The 21,837-nt window shown below is 47.1% G+C and overlaps 1 protein-coding gene across 1 annotated transcript; it reads right to left on the reverse strand.

Moving 5' to 3' along the window:
* Positions 1-7,529: 7,529 nt before the first annotated feature.
* Positions 7,530-21,493, reverse strand: tnfaip3 (tumor necrosis factor, alpha-induced protein 3). Its single transcript, XM_061228545.1, has 9 exons — positions 21,140-21,493; positions 19,479-19,829; positions 15,160-15,350; positions 14,740-14,881; positions 13,728-13,898; positions 13,245-13,425; positions 11,835-12,592; positions 10,482-10,708; positions 7,530-10,366 (listed from the first exon to the last, which is right to left on the reverse strand). Exons 2-9 carry the CDS (start codon positions 19,792-19,794, stop codon positions 10,088-10,090), a joined length of 2,265 nt encoding a protein of 754 aa, XP_061084529.1. The 5' UTR covers positions 19,795-19,829; positions 21,140-21,493; the 3' UTR covers positions 7,530-10,087.
* Positions 21,494-21,837: the final 344 nt, after the last annotated feature.

Below are 21,837 nucleotides of genomic sequence, written 5' to 3' on the forward strand. Positions count from 1 at the left end.
AGTTGATAAAATTCTGGGATTGCGGTTGTGGTTAGAATGAAAACTACCATACACTGGGGTACCCCAGAACCACTGGGCTGTGTGGATCAGTTGTTGATCAGCTCCTGGAAACTGGTTGTTAATTAGACATTGAAAGCAGCTTTTGTCTATTCTTCTCTTGTCTAATGAGGATGTGCCTGCACCCATCTTGTTGAGACTAGACGAGGCAGGAAACTGCATATCTGCATTCATTAGCTCTCACCTCATTCCTTGTGGCTGTTGCCTCTTTCATCTAGGGACTCTACTAGTCTTTTTGCCTATGTCTGGGTCCCCTGCATTTGATGCCTGAGAGGGTTTCATTTAATTCATCAGAACTCCTGTGTTTCTTCTGCATTTACTCCTTGGCGCCCCCTGATGACTGAATTGAAATTCATCCATGTCTAGCACAGGAAATGTACTGCACAGAATGTACTAATGAAGAAGAGCACTCGGATGGGAAGGTTTTAAAGTATTGCTCTGCTCATGCCACAAAGATCTAAGTGAGATAAATGAGACTTTCTGACTTCCCTCCATGCTACTGGGCTAACATTGCACTGACAGATTACATTTAAATGAAAGTAGGTAAGCCTCAGTTAAATGAAAAGTAGGTATTTTACTACTTACTTATTGTGTTGTCACAGTCAGTTTATAAGGATAATAATAATAGTAATAATAATTAAATGAATCAAAGAAGTTTATGTGTTTGAATAAACTTAATCTTAACAAAATCTTAATTGAATAATCTTAAAAACAAGCAGTAATTTAAAAATCCTAAAAGCTCTGATGGCAGCTCACACACACACTACCGGGTTAGTTCATGTGGTCGGCTCATGACAGCAAAGAATGCACACCTTACTGAACAATGAACACACCTTTACCAGGTTAATTAATGTATCTAGCTCATGACCGCAAAGAATGTGCACCTTACTGAACAATGAACACACCTTTACCGGGTTAGTTGATGTAACCAGCTCATGACCGCAAAGAATGGGCTCATGACCGCAAAGAATGCACACCTTACTGAACAATGAACACACCTCTCCCATCATGCCCTGGGATAGGCAAACAGAGACAGGTGCATAATGCCAACAGAAACCAAAGCACACTACTCTAACACTGTAAACACTAAAAGAAGATTGCATTTTATTTGACAAATGTCAGTCAAAAATATAAGCCCAATCAAAGGACTCTGTGACTTCAGGAGGTTACTACAGTGGTTTTTATACAACTGATTTGCAGCCTTGAAGTTTCTAAAAATATATATTGTTTATTTTGGGAGAATTGAAGGTTCACTATGTAAAATCACACAGATGTTTTGAACCATAGTGGAACACGCATAAGATATAGCAATCTTGTATTTTCATTTTCAAAAATACTTATAACTGGGAATCCAATTCTATGTACAGAATGCAAGCCCCACTCACTTTTCAGTGTGTTCAAAGTGTTGAGTACCTTTTGAAGATCTAAAATTGCACACACAAGCTGAGCATACCATGGAGCGAAAACCATACTTGCTTTTCCCAAATCTGGAACATGGACTGAAGTGAAAACAGCTGTTCTGGGGTTTTACTCACTGCGGTTACTCGGTTTACCCCGTAATCCATCTTCGTGATACAAGCCCCGGCGTCCTTTTTGCGTTTAATGGTACTTGCACATGAACACTAGGTGGCAGTGTTTATATAGAAATAAGTCACCAGCGTTGAAACAGAATGAATGTGACATTATGTGTTCTGAATTCGAAGAATGTTGGCAGAATAAACACATTTATTTATTTGCGCATAAAGACTATAAACTGTTCAAAACTATAAAAATGTGACTTTAAAATCTTGTGAATTATCAGTCACACAATTCCATTTAATTTGCAGTAAAATCTGAGTAAACTCATCTCATGTTGTCAGGTTGACTAATGCCTATCATAGCACTGCATGGGAAACTATACTGGGGTGTTTGTCATCATAATTTGATTGTGTTAAATGATCACTGATTACTTACTTGGATGTTACTGTGATACTTTGCAAAGATATATAACAGACACAGCCATTAGCCCTTGAGCAAGGCCCTTAACCCTGCATTGCTCCAGGGGAGGATTGTCTCCTGCTTAGTCTAATCAACTGTACGTCTCTCTGGATAAGAGCGTCTGCCAAATGCCAATAATGTAATAATGTAATGTAATATACAAAAGCAAAATCATTAAATATATTTACAATGACTTATTTTGTCAAAATGTTCAGTCATATGGGAACCAAATGAAACACAAAAATATGTTTTTGTGATTACATATAGCCATGCCACGGCTAAATTTACTTTCTTTAAAGGGAATTTTAGCTTTTCGTCAACACTAATGATTCTCAGCTGATGTTCACACTCAGCTATGTGTAGTTCAACTCAACGTCACAGCAGCAAGGCCTATAATTGGCTTTTGTAAAATTGGATACTACACAGAGTTATGACTAAGCTGTTTTGATATCTAGGGCACTGCTTAATCTGTACATGTCTTAAATTAGGGTCTGTAGAAGTAATGGCTTTCTATTCAGTGTTTATTCTCATTGGCACAGGAAGTGTGTAATGTTGTAGTTATTGCGCAACTGAAACAGTTGATTACGCAAATAACTGATCATTGTTATCATCTATGGCGAACTGCAGGTATAATGACACAATTTGGGCCAAAGTAGCTGAGAGAGTTGAGTGTTGATCCTGTAAAATGCTATGGCTAGGCTAGGCTATGCTATGGCTAGGAAGTGACTCTATTCGCCTCATCTGCCCTTCATCGACATGAATCAACACTGGAACATCAGTAACCTTCAGCACCCACGTTATCAACAGGATGTGTGTAAAATGGTTTTCTGATTTTTTTCTGTGGTCCCTCAAACAGGCGCAACAGCTCGAGGAGTAACACAAACTTAACGAGCTGACATATTGCACATTTGTGTAAATTTGAAAAGTGACTCTATTGGGAGTCCTTTATGATAAAAATTGTTAACATGGAAATGTTATGGAAGAGTTGGGGGATTATGTAGAATCTCACCCTGTTTCCTAATTACCCCATCAATGCTATAATGTGCTGTACATACTTTCAGAACCAGAGCAGTTCCAGTGATCAGGAGCACCTTTCTACTGCTATACAGATAATGATCTTTAGAGTCGTCTCCAAAAAAGTGAGGGGCAAACCCCTAAAGTCAGAACCTACAGCACTGGGGAGGGCCACATCGGGTGGCCCCACAGGGGACTGGGGTTTTTGGGATCTCTCGTGCGGATGATTTCCACCAGTGAGTCAGAGCGTGCCGTTTTGACTTCTGACTGTCGCTCATTTGAATACCAACATGCAAATGGCACCTGTGTGTGTTTTCCTTTCCTTTCGTCTTGTAAGGCCACATTCCCACGAGGCTGGCTGTAATTCTCGAACGAGCCAGCTCAGAAAAGAATCCAGACGGAGACAGTGATTCATTTACAGCTACGCGTATACATCTTTCACGTCTGGTAAATATAAAAACCATTTCTGAAATGACATCCAAAAATCTCTTTTTTTTTTTTTTTTTTTTTTTGGTTCAGGTTTTTGATTTTGTTGATGGGCTGGCAGAGTCCGCTCTAGCCTATGGCGGGGTGCTTTCCAGGGGAAAGGAGTTTGAAACCCCTTTGGAATATTGATATATTCCCCTGCACTGGCTGTCAGTTCATAACTGGAAGTGGCCTACAGCTAGAAGTAGAACTTGCAGTGACTTCAACATCGTGTCAGAACAGAAACCATTTTCTTTCCATAAAGTGAAAGCAATAAGCCCAGTTCCATGACACTGCCATTCACATACAAGGTCACCTGCTGATGAAGCTCGTCAGCTCCTGGTGCTCTGAATATACATTTCATCACCTGGGGGGTTTCCTGTGCTTACTGATCAAGTCATGGCTGTTCATTTCCCGTCCTGGTGGGTCATGGTGACTTCAGTGGTTTCTGTGGTTTCCTTGTAATGAGGTGCATAGATTAATCAGTCAATTGATGACGTGAATTTCTGGTGAGCAAAACTGCAGATACTGCACTCTCTCCAGGACTGGTGTTAAACCTGCAGACACTGTGTCCCTCCAGGACTGGAGTTAAACCTGCAGACACTATGTCCCTCCAGGACTGGAGTTAAACCTGCAGACACTGTGTCCCCCCCCCCAGGACTGGAATTAAACCTGCAGACACTGTGTCCCTCCAGGACTGGAGTTAAACCTGCAGACACTGTGTCCCTCCAGGACTGGAGTTAAACCTGCAGACACTATGTCCCTCCAGGACTGGAGTTAAACCTGCAGACACTGTGTCCCCCCCCCCCAGGACTGGAATTAAACCTGCAGACACTGTGTCCCTCCAGGTCTGGAGTTAAACCTGCAGACACTGTGGCCCACTAGGACTGGAGTTAAACCTGCAGACACTGTGTCCCTCCAGGACTGGAGTTAAACCTGCAGACACTGTGTCCCTCCAGGACTGGAGTTAAACCTGCAGACACTGTGTCCCTCCAGGACTGGAGTTAAACCTGCAGACACTGTGCTCCCCCAGGACTGGAATTAAACCTGCAGACACTGTGTCCCTCCAGGACTGGAGTTAAACCTGCAGACACTGTGGCTCTCCAGGACTGGAGTTAAACCTGCAGACATTGTGACTCTCCGGGTCTGGAACCTGTGGGATAAGGGAAGACAGGCAGTGTTGTATATGTACAGATCCTCTACCTCAGGCGAGGGTAAATCTGGTCTCAGAGAACTGTAATCTGGTCATACTTTTTATTTCAACAAATTAGCTGCCCTGTTCCAATTAAGGATATATATATATATATATATATATATACACCAAAACCAGCTCACACGCGGATTCCAATTCAATTGAAATTGTCACATTTGATAGTGAAATACAGGACTCCTGTATCACTGCTCACCTGTGTCTGTGTATGTGCGCTAAACCCGTCAAACCGCAATATCGTCTCTATTCAATAGCAACCACACAGAAATGCAGTCCTGCAACTTCCTCATTTTCAATGGTCCATTTGTATTTTGGTAACTTTTAAACCAGGTGAAAACAGGAACTCTTCATTCTTTCTCAACATTCCATTCTTTTCACCTGTTGCTGTTGCAGCTCAAGCTAGGTTTTGAAACAGCTGGTAGCTGCTAGGCGGCACGGATGGTGCAGTGGGTAGCAATGCCGCCTCACAGCAAGAAGGTCCTGGGTTCAAATCCCCATCGGCCGGGGCCTCTCTGTGCGGAGTTTGCATGTTCTCCCTGTGTCTGTGTGGGTTTCCTCCGGGTACTCCGGTTTCCTCCCACAGTCCAAAGACATGCAGGTTAGGCTGATTGGAGAGTCTAAATTGCCCGTGTGTGTGTGTGTGTGTGTGTGTGTGTGTGTGTGTGTGTGTGTGTGTGTGTGTGTGCGTGCGTGCGCGCGCGTGTGTGCGTGCCCTGTGATGGACTGGCGACCTGTCCAGGGTGTATTCCTGCCTTTTGCCCAATGTATGCTGGGATAGGCTCCAGCCCCCCCGCGACCCTGTTCAGGATAAGCGGGTTAAGATGATGGATGGATGGTAGCTGCTATTTCAATCTGGTCATAGCTGGATTTTACACCAGGGTCTGACTCCTGATCCATGGAAGTCCTCGTGTGTTCCAGGTCTCCCAGGTCTCCGTGTCCTTGGCAGCCCCACCTGACCGGAGTCTCCAGTTTGGGCAAAAGCCCTGGCAGCAGTAGGCTGCTCGTTGCTGCTCGTTTCTGCTCTCATGCTGTTCCACTGGTCCCACAGCTGTACCGTAGGCTTAAAAAGTCCTAAGCTTAGTCATGGGGGTTTTGTGCGTAGAGTTTGTGGAAAGTAGCCGGGCAGTGCACTTTAATGTTTTGTTCTTTTACTTTGTGCTGGTTTCCCTTTGTTAGGCGAGCGTGGACCCAACTGCCTGTTTCATTTTCTCTGCCACGTGAATCTCAGACATTACATCATTGGGAGCACTTTGCTGAATTATCCCATTACACCCTGGGCATGTACATTTTCAGGGATGTTTGGAAACTTGACTTTCTTGTGTACAGTGCGTGCTAATGCCCTGAATACTTGGCCAGTGTCCGACTGTAACCAAATTTGGGCGCTAACACATTGGCATTGGTTGGGTATATAGACTGACTGTAACTGGAGTAGTTGTTCACTGGTGCCAATCTCGCTGAAGCACTTTAGTATTTTAATGATTGGTGGGTGAACATCTCTGATCAATGTCCCTTTACCGTTCCCTGTGCCAGAGCCGGACCGTTACCACGGATGAATAACACACAGCTGAATTCTCGGTTGCCTGGGGAGAAATAAACAAGCTGGTTTATAATGTCTCGCAAACTGAAATACTTTTTTTTTTTTTAAATCAGCTACCTGTGGATTTGACTTTGGTGTACTTCCTGCTGAGTCTCCACAAGCTATTTTCAGAAAGGACAAATCTGCCCCCCAGCCTCTTCAGCACATCCACCCACGCAAGCTTACCTAAAATGTCACCACTTCCCCACCACAAACATCCCCACCCTTAGTTTGCTCTCTGACAAAAAAAGCACTTCCTCTGTGACAAAAGGTGCGTGTGTGTGTGCGTGTGTGGGTGTGGGTGGGTAGCTGTGTGGGTGGGGGGGTGGGGGGGGGTTTCTGGGTTCCCTGGTCTAACTCAGAATTACCCTGCTCAAATGAACACATAGAGAACCTGAATGAAAAGAGAGATCTGATGAATCTCTAGATGAATGAGTGATTGAGCTGAAGCTATGTGCCATCAGCACTCGCTCCTCCCCCTCTCATCTATCACTTCATTCTCATCTATCTATGGCTCTATTTAAACTGTGCTAGAGGAGGTTTAGACCTATCCAGTCAGTGCTAGCATTACTTTACATTACATTGATGGCATTTGGCAGACACTCTTATCCAGAGTGACGTACAGTTGATTAGACTAAGCAGGTGACAATCGTCCCCTGGAGCAATGCAGGGTTAAGGGCCTTGCTCAAGGGCCCAACAACTGTGCAGATCTTATTGTGGCTACACTGGGATTAGAACCACCGACCTTGCGGGTCCCTGTCATGTACCTTAACCACTACGCTACAGGCCAAATCCCTAGCACATGGCTCTATTTAAACTGTGTTATAGAAGGTATAGACCTATCCAGTCAAACGTCCACACTGGTGTACTGGTCTGAGAAACATGCATTATCAAAGGGCCATACTTCAAAAATGAGACTGGCATGAATACAAATATAATAACCATTCACCATGAAGTGCTTCATTGGATTTAACTTCACTTACATTTTGTCCTTCTTGGAGGCAGACCGTTCTAGTTAAACAGAACCTTTGCCTGTGTATTAATCACTTGTTTGATGTTGACAGTAAGCAGGATGGTATGGTTGGTATCCAGAAAGTTGTAAGCAATCCTTGTATTTTAGAGAGCTGTTTTACACTGTTAACAGAAAAGATAATAAATAAATAAAAAAGGCCTAGTTTTAAAATGGATACCAGCACCTGATGGATCAAAAGATAATGACAATGCAACATGTATTATTAAAAATAATTTATTTTCAAGACAATGTATAAATTATTGATAGACACAGAACCGATTTTTTAAATGAATAAATACTCAACAAATACAGATTTAATTATACACCGTTAAACTGGAAAAAAGAAAATGGTTTCTCAAAGTTTTAAGGTAAATCATCGTGTTTGTCCATGGATTGCTCCAGGTTTAAATGAAGTACCATCTTGTACACCACAACAGCTTATTAAAGTATTGTGCAATATTGAGACTGTGACTCTGCATTGAGTTCGAAGACGTAAGTGTGAATGTCTTAAATACCTCTTTATGAGACAGACAACTGCCTTTCAGTCTGTTCACTTTGGCAAAAGCACAGATTTGTTTATCCACATGTTCATTTTTGTAAATAAGACAAAACTAGAAACAACATAATCCGTGTTCTGGAGATACAAATTTTACAGGTAAATGTTTTTCAATTTGCCATGACGACTCACAAATGAACAGTTATCTCCGTCAGTATTTTTGGCAGTTACTGCGACATCAAATAATGAATAATCACAAAAACACGGTATTACAAAACTAGTTCAGTTTGTGCAACTGCAGAAAAAAGCGTTGCGCGAACACAGGCACTGTGCAGTGGAGCGGCGACCGAGGCCGACAGCAGGAAGTGGAGGAGGAGGAGCAGCGGGTGCAGAGAGGGCGCGGCCCTCGCTCGCGAATGTTTATTTTCCGATGGTGCGGCTCTCTCGCGGTTGTTAGGCGCTGAGGGGGATTTCACCGAGGCTTGCTTTCAGTCAAAGGGAGTTTCGCACGCATTTGATGCGGGCAATTCCCTTAAGAGTGATTATGATTTTTATGGTGATGAGATTAATTGCAGTCTAAGCCTATAAAATGTGCTTGGTGTGCCAGGTCCTATAAGCGCTCTCTTAAGTTTCCAGTGAGATATACTGTAGAATGAGCAGTGGCTCCGACTGGCAAGCAGTCCTGCGGGCAGAGCCGCCTGCCACCATTTAATGATGCTCATTTCTACGTCTCTGACTTCGGCGTTCTTGGAATGCAACAGCTATTTCAACACGAAGATGAAAACTACGGGCTTATAGATGCTACTGCCAGGCCTGGCAGTGTGGGCTTGGGCTCGAAACGGGCTAATCAAAGCTCTTAAAAGTACGTTTTCTTGCTATGCTTAGATTCATATCTGGCCAATAATGTAAAAAAAAAACGAAAAAACCAACACACCCATACACGATTACATCTGGCCCCAAGCAGTGAGCAGGAATGCCCCACATGGAGAACGGACCTTAGAGTGGAAAGTGTTTTAAACCCCTTTTAAAAAATCAGCAGCTCAATTTTGACTTAATGCCATCTAATTTGGTAGCATTGCCTTAAAGTGCATGCTAACACTACCCAGCATTACCATGCCTTTTACATTAAATAATTTTACTTATATCAGAGATCAGGTCATATTTTAAGCTATAATGAATGAATGAGTGTGTGTTAATTTATGCTTTTTGTTTTTTTTTTCGTCATAGCTAAAATTATTTCACAGGAAGTGCACAAAGACACTTGGACTGCATAAAAGGAGCAAAACTCGAATCACTGGCTGTTATTATTTAACTCAGCATTAAATCACCGGTATCTGTCGACGGTGACCCCTCGGCAGTGTGATCTGAAACAGTACTGCCCAAACTCGCGCGTACACACCTCTGCACCACCCTCAACTGCTCACTTCAAACATTTCTTGCCTTCCACCAAACCCTTGCTGCGGGTCATCCGACCCGTCTTTCGAGTTTTTCTTGATGAATAGTCCTAGTGTTGTGTTTGAACAGAAGCAATAGGAGCCCGCCATATTTCAGTGGAGAGAAGAGAAGCGACTCGGGTGCATTGTTCGAGTGTTGGTGTTTGAATGTGTGTGGACGTGCGTGGATGTTGAATATGGACGTGCGTGGATGTTGAATGTGGACGTGTATGGTTGTGTGTGGTTGTGTGCGGGTGTTGAATGTGGATGTGTATGGTTGTGTGTGGATGTTGAATGTGTATAGTTGTGTGTGGATGTATGTGGGTGTTGAATGTGCATGGTTGTGTATGGTTGTGAGCAGATGTGTGTGGATGTTGAATATGGACGTGTGTGGATGTTGAATGTGTATGGTTGTGCGGGGATGTGTGTGGATGTTGAATGTGTATAGTTGAGTGTGGATGTATGTGGGTGTTGCATGTGCGTGGTTGTGTGTGGTTGTGAGCAGATGTGTGTGGATGTTGAATGTGGATGTGTATGGTTGGTGTGGATTTGTGTGGATGTTGAATGTGTATGGTTGTGCGTGGATGTGTGTGGCTGTTGAATGTGTATGGTTGTGCATGGATGTGTGTGGATGTTGAATGTGTATGGTTGTGCGTGGATGTGTGTGGATGTTGAATGTGTATGGTTGTGCGTGGATGTGTGTGGATGTTGAATGTGTATGGTTGTGCGTGGATGTGTGTGGATGTTGAATGTGTATGGTTGTGCGTGGATGTTGAATGTGTATGGTCGCGTGTGGATGTTGAATGCGGACGTGTATAGCAGCCTCCTCCATCCCGCGCCCCCCAGATCACGCTCGGTAGATCTGCTTAAAGTGATCACATTCGTTGCAGTAGCCGTGCTTGTCCTGGTTGGCGTAGTGGTCGCAGCCCAGGGTCTTGCAGCTGTGTTTGGGCCCCTCTTTGGGGGCCTGAGTCCTGCGGCCCTCCCTCGGGCCCCTGGCCTGGCACTCCGCACAGAGCTCCAGGCAGCCCGGGGACGCGTTCTTGCAGCTCCCGCGGCTGCACTGTAGCCTCGTCTGCGTCTGCGTCTGCGTCTGGGTCTGCGTCTGCCTCGGCTGCGCCGCCCGCTGAGAGGAAAGCACAACATCAGTTCTGCGAGCCAGACGTGCGTCTGTAAAGAGCGCAATCGCTCATCGCGACGTTTACAAAAGAGAGAGTGAGAAAAGCGTCGCTCATGGTTACCGGAGGAGGGGACTGGTGTCCTCTGGGGGCCCGGGGCCCGGCTCGGTTCAGCCTGGCGGCCTGCTCCCTCACGAAGCAGCGGCTGCAGTAGCCCTCGTACATGGGCAGGCCCTGGGAGCTGCAGCCGGCTCCCAGGCAGCGGGGGGTGTTGTGGAAGCCTGCCTCCGAGCGGGGCGCCCCCGACGAGGGGGGCACGAGGGGGGCACGCGTCACCACGGGGTCTGGGCCTGGAATGATCCAGAACAGCCAGCTGTCAACACGGGCCATACTTACACACAACACCCCCATACACACACAACACTGTCATACTCACTCACAACACCCCCATACACACACAACACTGTCATACTCACTCACAACACCCCCATACACACACAACACTGTCATACTCACTCACAACACCCCCATACACACACAACACCCCCATACACACACAACACTGTCATACTCACTCACAACACCCCCATACACACACAACACCCCCATACACACACAACACTGTCATACTCACTCACAACACCCCCATACACACACAACACTGTCATACTCACTCACAACACCCCCATACACACACAACACGGTCATACTCACTCACAACACCCCCATACACACACAACACTGTCATACTCACTCACAACACCCCCATACACACACAACACTGTCATACTCACTCACAACACCCCCATACACACACAACACTGTCATACTCACTCACAACACCCCCATACACACAACCCACAACACCCATACACACAACCCACAACACCCATACACACACACAACACCCCCATACTCACACACAACACCCTCATACTCACACACAACACTCCCATACTCACACACAACACTGTCATACTCACTCACAACACCCCCATACACACAACCCACAACACCCATACACACACACAACACCCCCATACACACACAACACTGTCATACTCACTCACAACACCCCCATACACACACAACACTGTCATACTCACTCACAACACCCCCATACACACAACCCACAACACCCATACACACACACAACACCCTCATACTCGCACACAACACTCCCATACTCAGACACAACATATAACTGATAACAGGAGGGGGCGGTACTGAGTGCAGGAGGGGGCAGTACTGAGTGCAGGAGGGGGCGGTACTGAGTGCAGGAGGGGGCAGTACTGAGTGCAGGAGGGGGTGGTACTGAGTGCAGGAGGGGGTGGTACTGAGTGCAGGAGGGGGCAGTACTGAGTGCAGGAGGGGGTGGTACTGAGTGCAGGAGGGGGGCGGTACTGAGTGCAGGAGGGGGCGGTACTGAGTGCAGGAGGGGGGCGGTACTGAGTGCAGGAGGGGGGCGGTACTCACGGTGGTTGGTCTGGTAGTCTACGTAGCAGATGGTGCAGAAGCCCAGTTTTTCGGGGGTGCCGTAGTACTGGCAGCTGGTCCTCTTGCAAGGCTGTCCCGTGCAGCTCTGCCGGTGGAGGGCGGAGAGGCTGGAGTCGCCCCGCGTGTGGGCGGGTTCGGACGGGGGCCCCGGCCTCTCCCTGGAGCTCCAGGGGAGGCAGGAGGGGCAGAGCCCGTTAAACGTCCTTTGCGCCTCCTGCTGGCAGCGGGAGCAGCGCTGGGCCCAGTCCTGGGGCCCCGGCGGGACGGGCAGGCCGCTCTGCCGCGCCGCGTAGCAGCGCTCACACAGGCCCTCGCGCTCCACGCGCAGCGTGAACAGGCAGCCCGCCGTCTTGCACTTCATGGCGTGCGTCTCGCTGTACAGGCTGAGGCTGGGCGCCGTGGGCGGGGCCGAGCGGGGGCTGGGCAGCAGGGCGGAGCCCGGTTTGGCCCCGGGCTCCGCCTCCGGGTAGGCCTCGCCCTGCTCGCTCACCCTGCGCCGCTCGAAGCACTCGTGGCAGTGGGGCTGCGTGTCCACGGAGACGTAGTACGAGCACCTGGGCGTGGCGCAGCGGATCTCCACCAGCGACAGCTGGGAGACGGAGAAGGGAGGCGGGCGCTGGGGCCGGGGCTCCCAGGTGGGCTCCCGGTCCTCCTCCCAGCGCTTGTACTCGTGGTTCACCAGCTGCAGGTAGTCCTCCATCAGGTCCATGTCTTCCGGAAGGTTCCCTTCAGCCAACCTGCCACAACCAACAGGATAATGGTCACTACAGTGCCCTGTGTCTCTACACCCAGGCACATATACCTGGGTCTCCACAGCCAATCACACAGTACCTCCCTGGGTCTGTACAGACAATCGCACATACCTGGGTCTCTACAGCCAATCAGATATACCTGGGTCTCTGCAGCCAATCACATCGACCTGTGTGTCTACATCCAATCATACCTCATTGGGTCACTATATCCAATCAAATCTCCTTGGGTCTCTACAGCCAATCGCATCACACCGGGTCTCTACAGTCTACACACTCTGCATAGCAACACAGTCCTGCCAGTTTAAAATATCTGAGGCTGATATGATGTCATCTACTGCAATCCAAAGCAATATGCTTGCAAGTGCTACAGAACCACACTGTCAAGTGGAACAGCTTGGCCTTAAAATGTCACAATGTGAGCAATGTTCTGTTACTTTGTAAAATAACACATACATAAATGAACCTTACTGAATAAAAATCACAAATTAATATTGCAATAATTGCATGTACTGTACTGTACGTCATCTATGTTAAGAATGAAAGAATGAATGAATGAAGAAATGACTGAATGAACGAATGAAGGGGCGTGTGGAGGACTGAAGAGACGTGGAGGAGCGGTCTCTCTGTGCAAACTCGCCTGGCTGTGAGGATGGTCTCGGTGCTGTTGACCGTCAGACCGCTGACGGACATCTCTGCCAGGGCCAGGTAGTCAGCGATCAGCCTCCTGCTCTGCTGCTGCTCCTTCTCCAGGAGGAAGTGGACCTTCAGCTCCTCGAAACCGCCCCTTGCTGGGCTGGACAACGGCACGGCTCGGATCTCTGCGATACACAGCGCGTGCCCCGTTCACATCTACAGTACCTGTGCGTGTGTGTGTACGTCTGTGTGTGTGTGTGTGTGTTTGTCTGTGAGTATGTGTGAGCGTGTGTATTTCTGCATGACCGCGTGTGTGTGAGTGCGTGCGAGTGTGTGTTTTTGTGCATGTGTGCGAGTGTGTGAGACTGTATGTGTGCGTATTTGCGCATGTATCTCTGTGTGCGAGTGTGTGCGAGTGTGTGAGACTGTATGTATGTGTGTGTATTTGTGCGTGTTTGCGTGTGTGTGAGTGTGTGAGTCTGCTCACCTGGGCCGCTGTCTCTCACGGTCAGGAGGGGTGCAAAGTGTTGAGAGTGGTAGCCGAGCACTATGGGATACTTGTAGCACTCCTTGGGAGGCCAGTGCAGAGGGAGGTAGATGCCCCCCACGCTGAGGGGGGAGAGGGAGGATCCAGACTCCATGCTCCTCAGGACCTCGTCTGGAGATCAAACATCTGATCTTACACTCCAGCAAACTACAGAGACCCACGTGCCACACACGCACACGTTCCACACACGCCCCACACACGCACACGTCCCACACGCACATTTACATGTACAGGTACAGTATATAGAGGCTTATTTTCTAAAGGAGTCTTTAGTCTGTGACATTGGAATCGCTTCTGGTGAAACCTTTTCTCCTGGGTAGAAAAATAAGCCCAGCTCACACTTAGAAACTACATCCTCAGTCTTTCTCTTGTACCTACAATGGACCTTTTCTATATATTTTAGACAAATATTTAATAACTTTTTTTCCCCCCCATCTTTCCCAACTCCTGAACTTGCTGATTTCCAGCAACCGCTCCTGCCAACGTCAGGAAAAGATGGCAGTCGCGTGACGCCTGTCCCGGCTGTTTGTCACACTGCTGACGCACACCCCGGCCGTGTCAGCGGAGGATAACAGGGTCAGCACATTCTTGTGTGTCTGCAGGCACCCGGCCTGACCAGGAGTGGCTGCTATAGAGCCGAGAGATCCCCCTATCGTTCCCCAGAGAGGGTGAGCCAACTGCCGCCTCCTCCATCAACACCTCCGGCCACAACCGGACCGGAGCTGGAACAGACAGCCGCAGGGCTGGTGCTTTCATACAGCCTGAGTCACTAAACACTTCATGTTCATATGCTACCGCTACTGCCTGGCACTGACAACTGGGCTTGGCTGTTACACTGGGAAGCTAACCCAGTCTGTGCGCGCTGACGTCAGCGTCTGCGGGCAGGAGCGTCTGCGGGCGGGAGCGTCCGCTGAGCGCAAACGGAAACGGAAAGGGGCGGACGGCGCCGTACCTGCGATGACGATGATGGGTCTGCGGAGGATGTTGGACAGGACGAAGATGTGGATATCCTCCAGGGAGTCGTACTGCAGGCCGCTGCGGCTGGAGCCCGGAGACGCCATCTTCACCACCTTCTCCCACTCCTCCTCCCAGTTCTGCCCGCCGCGCAAACACAGGGCACAGCTGAGCACAGCACCTCCGACCGGTGAACAGCGGAGCACTGACAGAGCTCTGCTTCACTGTGATACACTGTATCACTGATATTAACTAGTGTGCTGTTATGTGATACTCACAACTGCACTGTTACTGTATGTGTGATACTCACTAGTGTGTGGTAATGTGTGATAGTCACTAGTGTGTGGTAACGTGTGATTATCAGTAGTGTGTGGTAATGTGTGATTATCAGTAGTGTGTGGTAATGTGTCATACTCACTAGTGTGTTGTATCGCAGCCCCGTTTGCGTGAATTCCTGTGACTGCAGCAGCTGTGTCTGGAATCGCATGCGGAAGTTGCGCGTGTCTGTGTCCTTTAGGGCTCCATATAGCGCCTTGCGGAGGACCAGGTCCGTGTCCTGCACTCCCAGCATGTACTGCGATGTTGCATGTAGCAGGCAGTTACCATCACCTGCAATGGGAGATTACAGAGAGAGTTACTTCAAAGCTTAAACATTTTACTACACACACACATGCACACATAAAACATCAGACCATTTTCATTACGCTACTGTTTCCCACAGCACCACCATTGCGGCCATTGCCACCATGGCAAAAATGCAGCGCTCAACCAGATATATAACCAGACACTCAGTAATTAATCATAAGTAGGGCCACTAGTTCGTCTCCACAATGTGACCTGCAGGAATTTAAACTTGTATTTTAATGCTTATCCTCCAGGGGTCTCCATACCATTGAATGTGGAATTGAGACATTTTTATAACAATTTGTTTTCATACAACTGTACAACATTGACAAATACTGTAGCATGTCCATGGCTGGAAATAATCCAAATGAATTTAACACGTGTCACTTGTAAACATCGCTGTCAAGCATCGTCTGTGCTTAATTAGTGGCAGTTACTTTATGAACTTAGATTACTGAGGTGGTCTTGCCAAAAAGGCTTTGGCTACCGCTAGCTGAAAACAAGGGGATACAAACTGGTGGCCCTAATTAGAATCCTCCAGAACAGCTGAACAGAGGAGAAAGAGGAAGAGAGGGGATTTCCACATAACAGCAGATGTCCTCTACACCTGACCTCCAAAAAACAGGAAGAGGCCCCAACAGATAAGTTACAAGAAACATGTACGCACTGAAGCAAAGAAAACTACACAAGTCCATGGACCTCTGCAGTCTGTTTATGAAATGTCTTGTGCATTTGTGCTCATTTGCAAACACAGTTTGCACCAACTTTTTTTTTCCAGAAATAAAGGGTCAAAACTTTTAAGTTCAGACCATTCAAAAGTGTGCACAAGCTGAGTTAAACACTGATCTCTAAATAATCAATGTTACAATAAAAATAATTCAGCCAAAATGAAAGTAATCTAAACTAATGCTAGCAAAAATATTAATGAGCTACTAGCCTAAAATGAATGCTGATCTGTCTGCAGGGCACAGTAACCATGGTCCCCAGAATCCGCTTTAGCTTCAGACCACTGTGCTAATTCTGAGAGCGAAACAGAAGTGAGACAAGATCACTGACCAGCAGTTCTACTTCCCGTAGCAACAGCCGAACAACCGCAGAGTGTTTCTGCTACACACCCGCAAGGGGTATTATGTGCAGTAAAAGAATTACAAACATATTAAATATTAACCCTGGTAACTTTCACCGGACATGACGTGGATCGGACCTGTGGGGAGATTCTGAAGAGCGTTTGTGTGAATGGGCCGAACAGACAGGATTGGACGTGAAACAGACAGGAAATCCCCTGAGTGAGACTGTCTCTGACTAACTGCCGGGTGGCCGACGCTACACGTATCTTTCCCTGTCAACGTGGAGATATCAAAGCTTGGAGTTAGCAGTGGACTTTCCAAAGGGGCTTGCCTTGCTGGAATGCCACTACTGTCTTCTCCATTCGGAAATAAAAAGGCTGGAATTTTTTGTGTTGTTTGGGTCACAAATTTTCTTTGTGAAAATTTGAGGGCAGAGCACCTCCTGCATCCCCGTGTCTCACGTGCAGCGAACCACCGAATCAGGGCTGGTGAGGTATCTCATGGCTCAGCCACCCACCTGTCCCGTCACCCTGGGAACCGGGCGTCAGGCGAAGAGCGAGAACACACTCAGCACTGCCGTGAACTCTGAGGCGGGGGGTAACACACGGGGAACACTGATACCGCAGGAACAGGGCGTCTGAGGGCGCAAGGCCGCCACCGAGATAAGAAAGCATGCACGGGTTCCAGCTGCGAAACAACCCAAAACAACAGCCCTGCAGAGCCTGCAGCAACCTTCGGCCCAGAACACAGGATACGGAGCGGAGCGGAGAGCCACAGATCTGAGACGTGTTACCACAAGCGTTTCACAAATTGCACAACAACAGCAGAACAGTGACACTGGGCCCAGCAACTGCACTCTCACCGACACATTTTCCAACACATTCAGATCCTTTAACCTTTTCCACAACGCAACTTTATTTTGACTTAAGACTCGGAAACTACACTTTGCAGATGATCTGAACGGTAAATAACCCCACGGGACATGCTAGTATTCAATCAATACAATGGAAAGTACATAGAAAATGTTTTCCATGGGTAAAATTCACACAAAACCCGAGAGACTTTCCCACACTTAAGGCTGTATGGCTTCCACATTACAGGGCTTTTTCCTGCACTACGTGGAGAATTATATACAAGAAATGAATAAACAGAAATATGCTGTATAGATCGGCAATCAGACCTAACAATTATCTGAGCTACAGTATCACAATTCTAGCTTTGTATAACACACAGTATCATTGTAACATGGCTTTGAAACAATGGGCAAGTGAGACAATTGTCCCCCAGCAGAGGCACAAGTTTTGTGGCAATGAGAAGACCACAGGGTCCACATGGGGTAACAGCATGGGTAATGCCTGAATGGGTAATGTGTGTGGGTAATGTGTGTGGGTAATGTCTGTGGGTAATGTGTGTGGGTAATGCCTGAATGGGTAATGTGTGTGGGTAATGTGTGTGGGTAATGTGTGTGAGTAATGTGTGTGGGTAATGTGTGTGGGTAATGTGTGTGGGTAATGTGTGTGGGTAATGTGTGTGGGTAATGTGTGTGGGTAATGTGTGTGGGTAATGTGTGTGGGTAATGTCTGTGGGTAATGTGTGTGGGTAATGTCTGTTGGTAATGTGTGTGGGTAATGTGTGTGGGTAATGTCTGTGGGTAATGTGTGTGGGTAATGTCTATTGGTAATGTCTGTGGGTAATGTCTGTTGGTAATGTCTGTTGGTAATGTGCGCAGGTAATGTCTGTAATATCTGGGTCTGTCATGTCAGTCGCTCTAAGGTAGTATGCTGATATGTGTGAGCATCCATCAGGCACCGGTTCACACGGTCAGGACTGAGTCATCTGGCCATCCATGTCTCGCTCAATCAGGGCCGGGTTTGTCCATATTTTGTAATAAATGTCTAAAAGCAATGAGTGCATTCCCGCTCGTTCACTAACACACACCCAGTCTCTTACTCCAAAGAGGAAATTCCCAGAGGGCTAGAAGGGAAGTGTGTCACATCCAAGTCTTGGTACTTTCTCACATCTCTTTACAGGAAACACAAAGCTCAACTCCCTTAGTGGGAAAATCTGAGATACAGAAAACTGGGAATGCCCACAACCTTACAAACTCTCAGTATCGACTCAGCATTTCTTTCTGTCTAGCGCAAAACCCATTTTGACTGGTTTTCTTATTACAGAAATGAAATGAAATTGAGCCAACTTCTTTGAAATGACTCTAAATGTGTGCTTTTTAGGTGTCGCACTTCAGGAACACACACACACACACCACAGATCTCACCCTTCATGTTACTCATATGGAAAGAGTGGTTATCACCAGACCTCCAACTCTGAGAAAGCAGGTAAAACCCATTCCACACACCACCGTGCACTTCTGCAACCTCTACTGTTTACTTCAGATAGAGATCGGAAATGTCTTATATTTAGTTACCGGAGTTTCCAACAATGAAATCTGAGATGTTCTTATGACACAGGAGCTGCCGTAGCCCTCTGTCGCCCTAGTGTCTCAGCCAACCTCAGAATGACAGGGCCATTATCTATGATGACTGGTGGCAATACTCCGCTAATAAAGTGTTTCTAACACAGCTGTGCTACCTGGCTCCAGGTCTTCTGGTCCAGGGATGTACAGTCTACAAATAAGTGCTGACAGGCTTGCATGAACCCCAATCAGAAAACTTTTTTTTTACAAATGATCATTTTTGTAGCACAGGAAACATGCCGTCTGTAAAAATGACTATCTGCCGTCAGGACAAACACATTCCATTATATTAACGCCATTTGGCAGACACTCTTATCCAGAGCGACGTACAGTTGATTAGACAAAGCAGGAGACAATCCTCCCCTGGAGCAATGCAGGGTTAAGGGCCTTGCTCAAGGGCCCAACGGCTGTGCGGATCTTATTGTGGCTACACCGGGGATCGAACCACCGACCATGCGGGTCGGGTCCCAGTCATGTACCTTAACCACTACGCTACAGACACGCCACAGGTTCTGTCCTGGAAAGGACTCGACTGCGCTGATCCGGTTCGCCGATCGAGCGCCTGATGCTCACCGTTGGTCCGGAGCGGTACCAGGTTCTTCACCTCATGGCACCAGTTGAGCTTCTTCTCTTGCTCCAGGGAGGTCTGCATGGCCCGGTCCAGCAGCACCCCCTGCACCAGCTGGCAGAAGGCCTGGGGGAAGTGCCCCGTGGGCAGCATCTCCACTGTGTGGCGGTGGAGGGCGCGGAGGTGATGGATCACGCCCCCGCCCCCGCTGCCGTTGGCCGGCTTCACCACGTCGTTGGGCACCTGCTCCCGGATCTTCATGGCCTTCAGGAGGTTGCTCACGAACAGGAACTTGGGCAGGAAGTTGTGCCCCTGGGACATCCTGGTTACTGGAGGGGTATGGGAACCAGGGGAAACTGGAGAAGGACATACATGGCGTTAGTGGCAGCTAATAACAGCACTGATAGCGCACCCATAACCCGCTGATAAAGCACTGATAACGCCCTGCTTGACCCTCAGCACGGAATTCATGCTCATGACAGTGTGCAGGCCTGAAAAATCCCACTGTGTTAATCACCGTTAAGTAAGAATTTCCCCACACCCACCAGCCTACCGCCTAATGCTAACTCAACCCTCTTGTTCACCTGCAGCCTCCAAACTCAGTATCTTCATGCATTTCAGCAAAAATAGTTTTAATAAAAAAGTGTATTAGAAATGTTTTCTGAAATTACTCAGTATTATATCAGAAATGATATAAACTGCCATCCATAATAAAACGTCCTTCTATAGGCTACTACCTGAGAACTGACAACATCCTGACAACTATGTCCATATTAAACAATGTGTAACTGTCTGAAAGCAGTAAATTTATATTTAAAAAAAAGATACAAATAACAAATATGATGTCTTCCTTTAACATTGGAGAATTTAAGCCATTTGCTTCTGACTCATGATCATGCTATCTGTCATTGTGCAGTTATTCCTGTAACACCTGTTTGCAGACACTCCTAAGGTCGGCACAATGTAGGCCTACACTGTCTAACGCTCGCTTACTACGACGATTACTGCTTCTACTCCTACTAGTACTGCAATAATAATAAGAAGAATAAGAATAAGAATAATAATAATAATATATGTTCAGAGGGTTATTGCTTGCAGCAGACATTTAGATTACAGAAGACAACAATATAGGTGTCTGGCAGGGGCTAAACTGTCCTCCTCAAAATCTATCCAAATACCAATTAAAATAATCACCGTCTTTCGCACTGAACATAACATACGCATATTTAGGCCGCCGACAGAACTACACGTCCCCTATCAGCTAGCTAACGAGCGTCCTCCCCGCACAAATATGTCAAGCATCTGTCAAAAGCATGCTGTCTGTCCACATTGGCCCCACTCCGCCAGGAGATGCACTCATCTTCGTGTGACCTGAGCAAGCTGACAACGTACACCTACGATTACTCGGAAATGTCATATAAGCACCAGTAACATTAGCTAACGTTATTGAGGATATATATGCAGCGGCTGTTCCGAATGGATGGTCGTGAAGAAACATTTTAACGGCAAGCGCATTATTGGACTGTTCCTTGAAACACCAATGTAAGCATTGATGTGATTCGCTATTGTGGCTAATCTATATCATTTATGATATTAAAAAGTAGCTACAGCTACACGCAGTTAGCAAGCTCGGTAAATAGTCGAGCGCAACGTTACGCGTACGTACCTGTAAAATATGTCGGTATCAACAACAGTCCCTTAGCGACGGCCAGGCGATCCTGCTGTCCCTTTAGCCAGAATAACCAAATCGATGCAGACCGCCATTAAGGCTTCACAATCCGATCCACTCAATCCTGTTCGGTAACGTTAACGTCACAACGTTATGCTTTTAGATCGCTGTTCGTGTGTGCGTGCGCGTGTGTGCCCAATGCGATTAACTTTGTGTACAAAGGTTTTTTTTATATGGTCAGGAAAAAAACCGAGACTGAGGGGATTTCCGTCTACGGGACTTTCCAGAGCTTTCACAACCCTGCTCCAAACAGGATTGTTCTAAGCGAACGCTAGGGGCACACTATCACAGTGACATCACGGCAGTCTTTTGTGTGTCTTGTCGTGGGATGGAGGGCGCAGGGAAACGAATAGCCCCACCCACTGTCTACATAGAACCCTTACGTCATTTCATGAACTGCGGTATTCTGCCAGTTACCTGTAATAGCGTTACTATAGTCTTACTCATGTCACCGAAGGAATAAAAACGGCCCATTCAAAAGTCAGGGAGTTTCACAGATGCTTCTAGCTTCGGATTTGACACAGATTTGAAAGACCCAATAGGCATGTGAAAGAAAATTCACAAGATCAAAATGCAAAACAGTGTGAAACACTGCCTAGTTTAAACATTTTTGGAAAAACTTTATGAAAATGTTT

This window comes from Conger conger, chromosome 18, assembly GCF_963514075.1.
Source record: "Conger conger chromosome 18, fConCon1.1, whole genome shotgun sequence".
Lineage (NCBI taxonomy): Eukaryota > Metazoa > Chordata > Actinopteri > Anguilliformes > Congridae > Conger > Conger conger.

Excerpts from the sequence above, each read along its gene's own strand:
- tnfaip3 (XM_061228545.1), bottom strand. The coding sequence starts at position 19,794 with ATGTCCCAGGGGCACAACTTCCTGCCCAAGTTCCTGTTCGTGAGCAAC. Across the intron at positions 10,709-11,834 it reads AGACTACCAGACCAACCACC|GCCCAGACCCCGTGGTGACG; the intron begins GTGAGTACCGCC and ends GGATCATTCCAG. Across the intron at positions 10,367-10,481 it reads GACACCAGTCCCCTCCTCCG|CGGGCGGCGCAGCCGAGGCA; the intron begins GTAACCATGAGC and ends CTTTCCTCTCAG.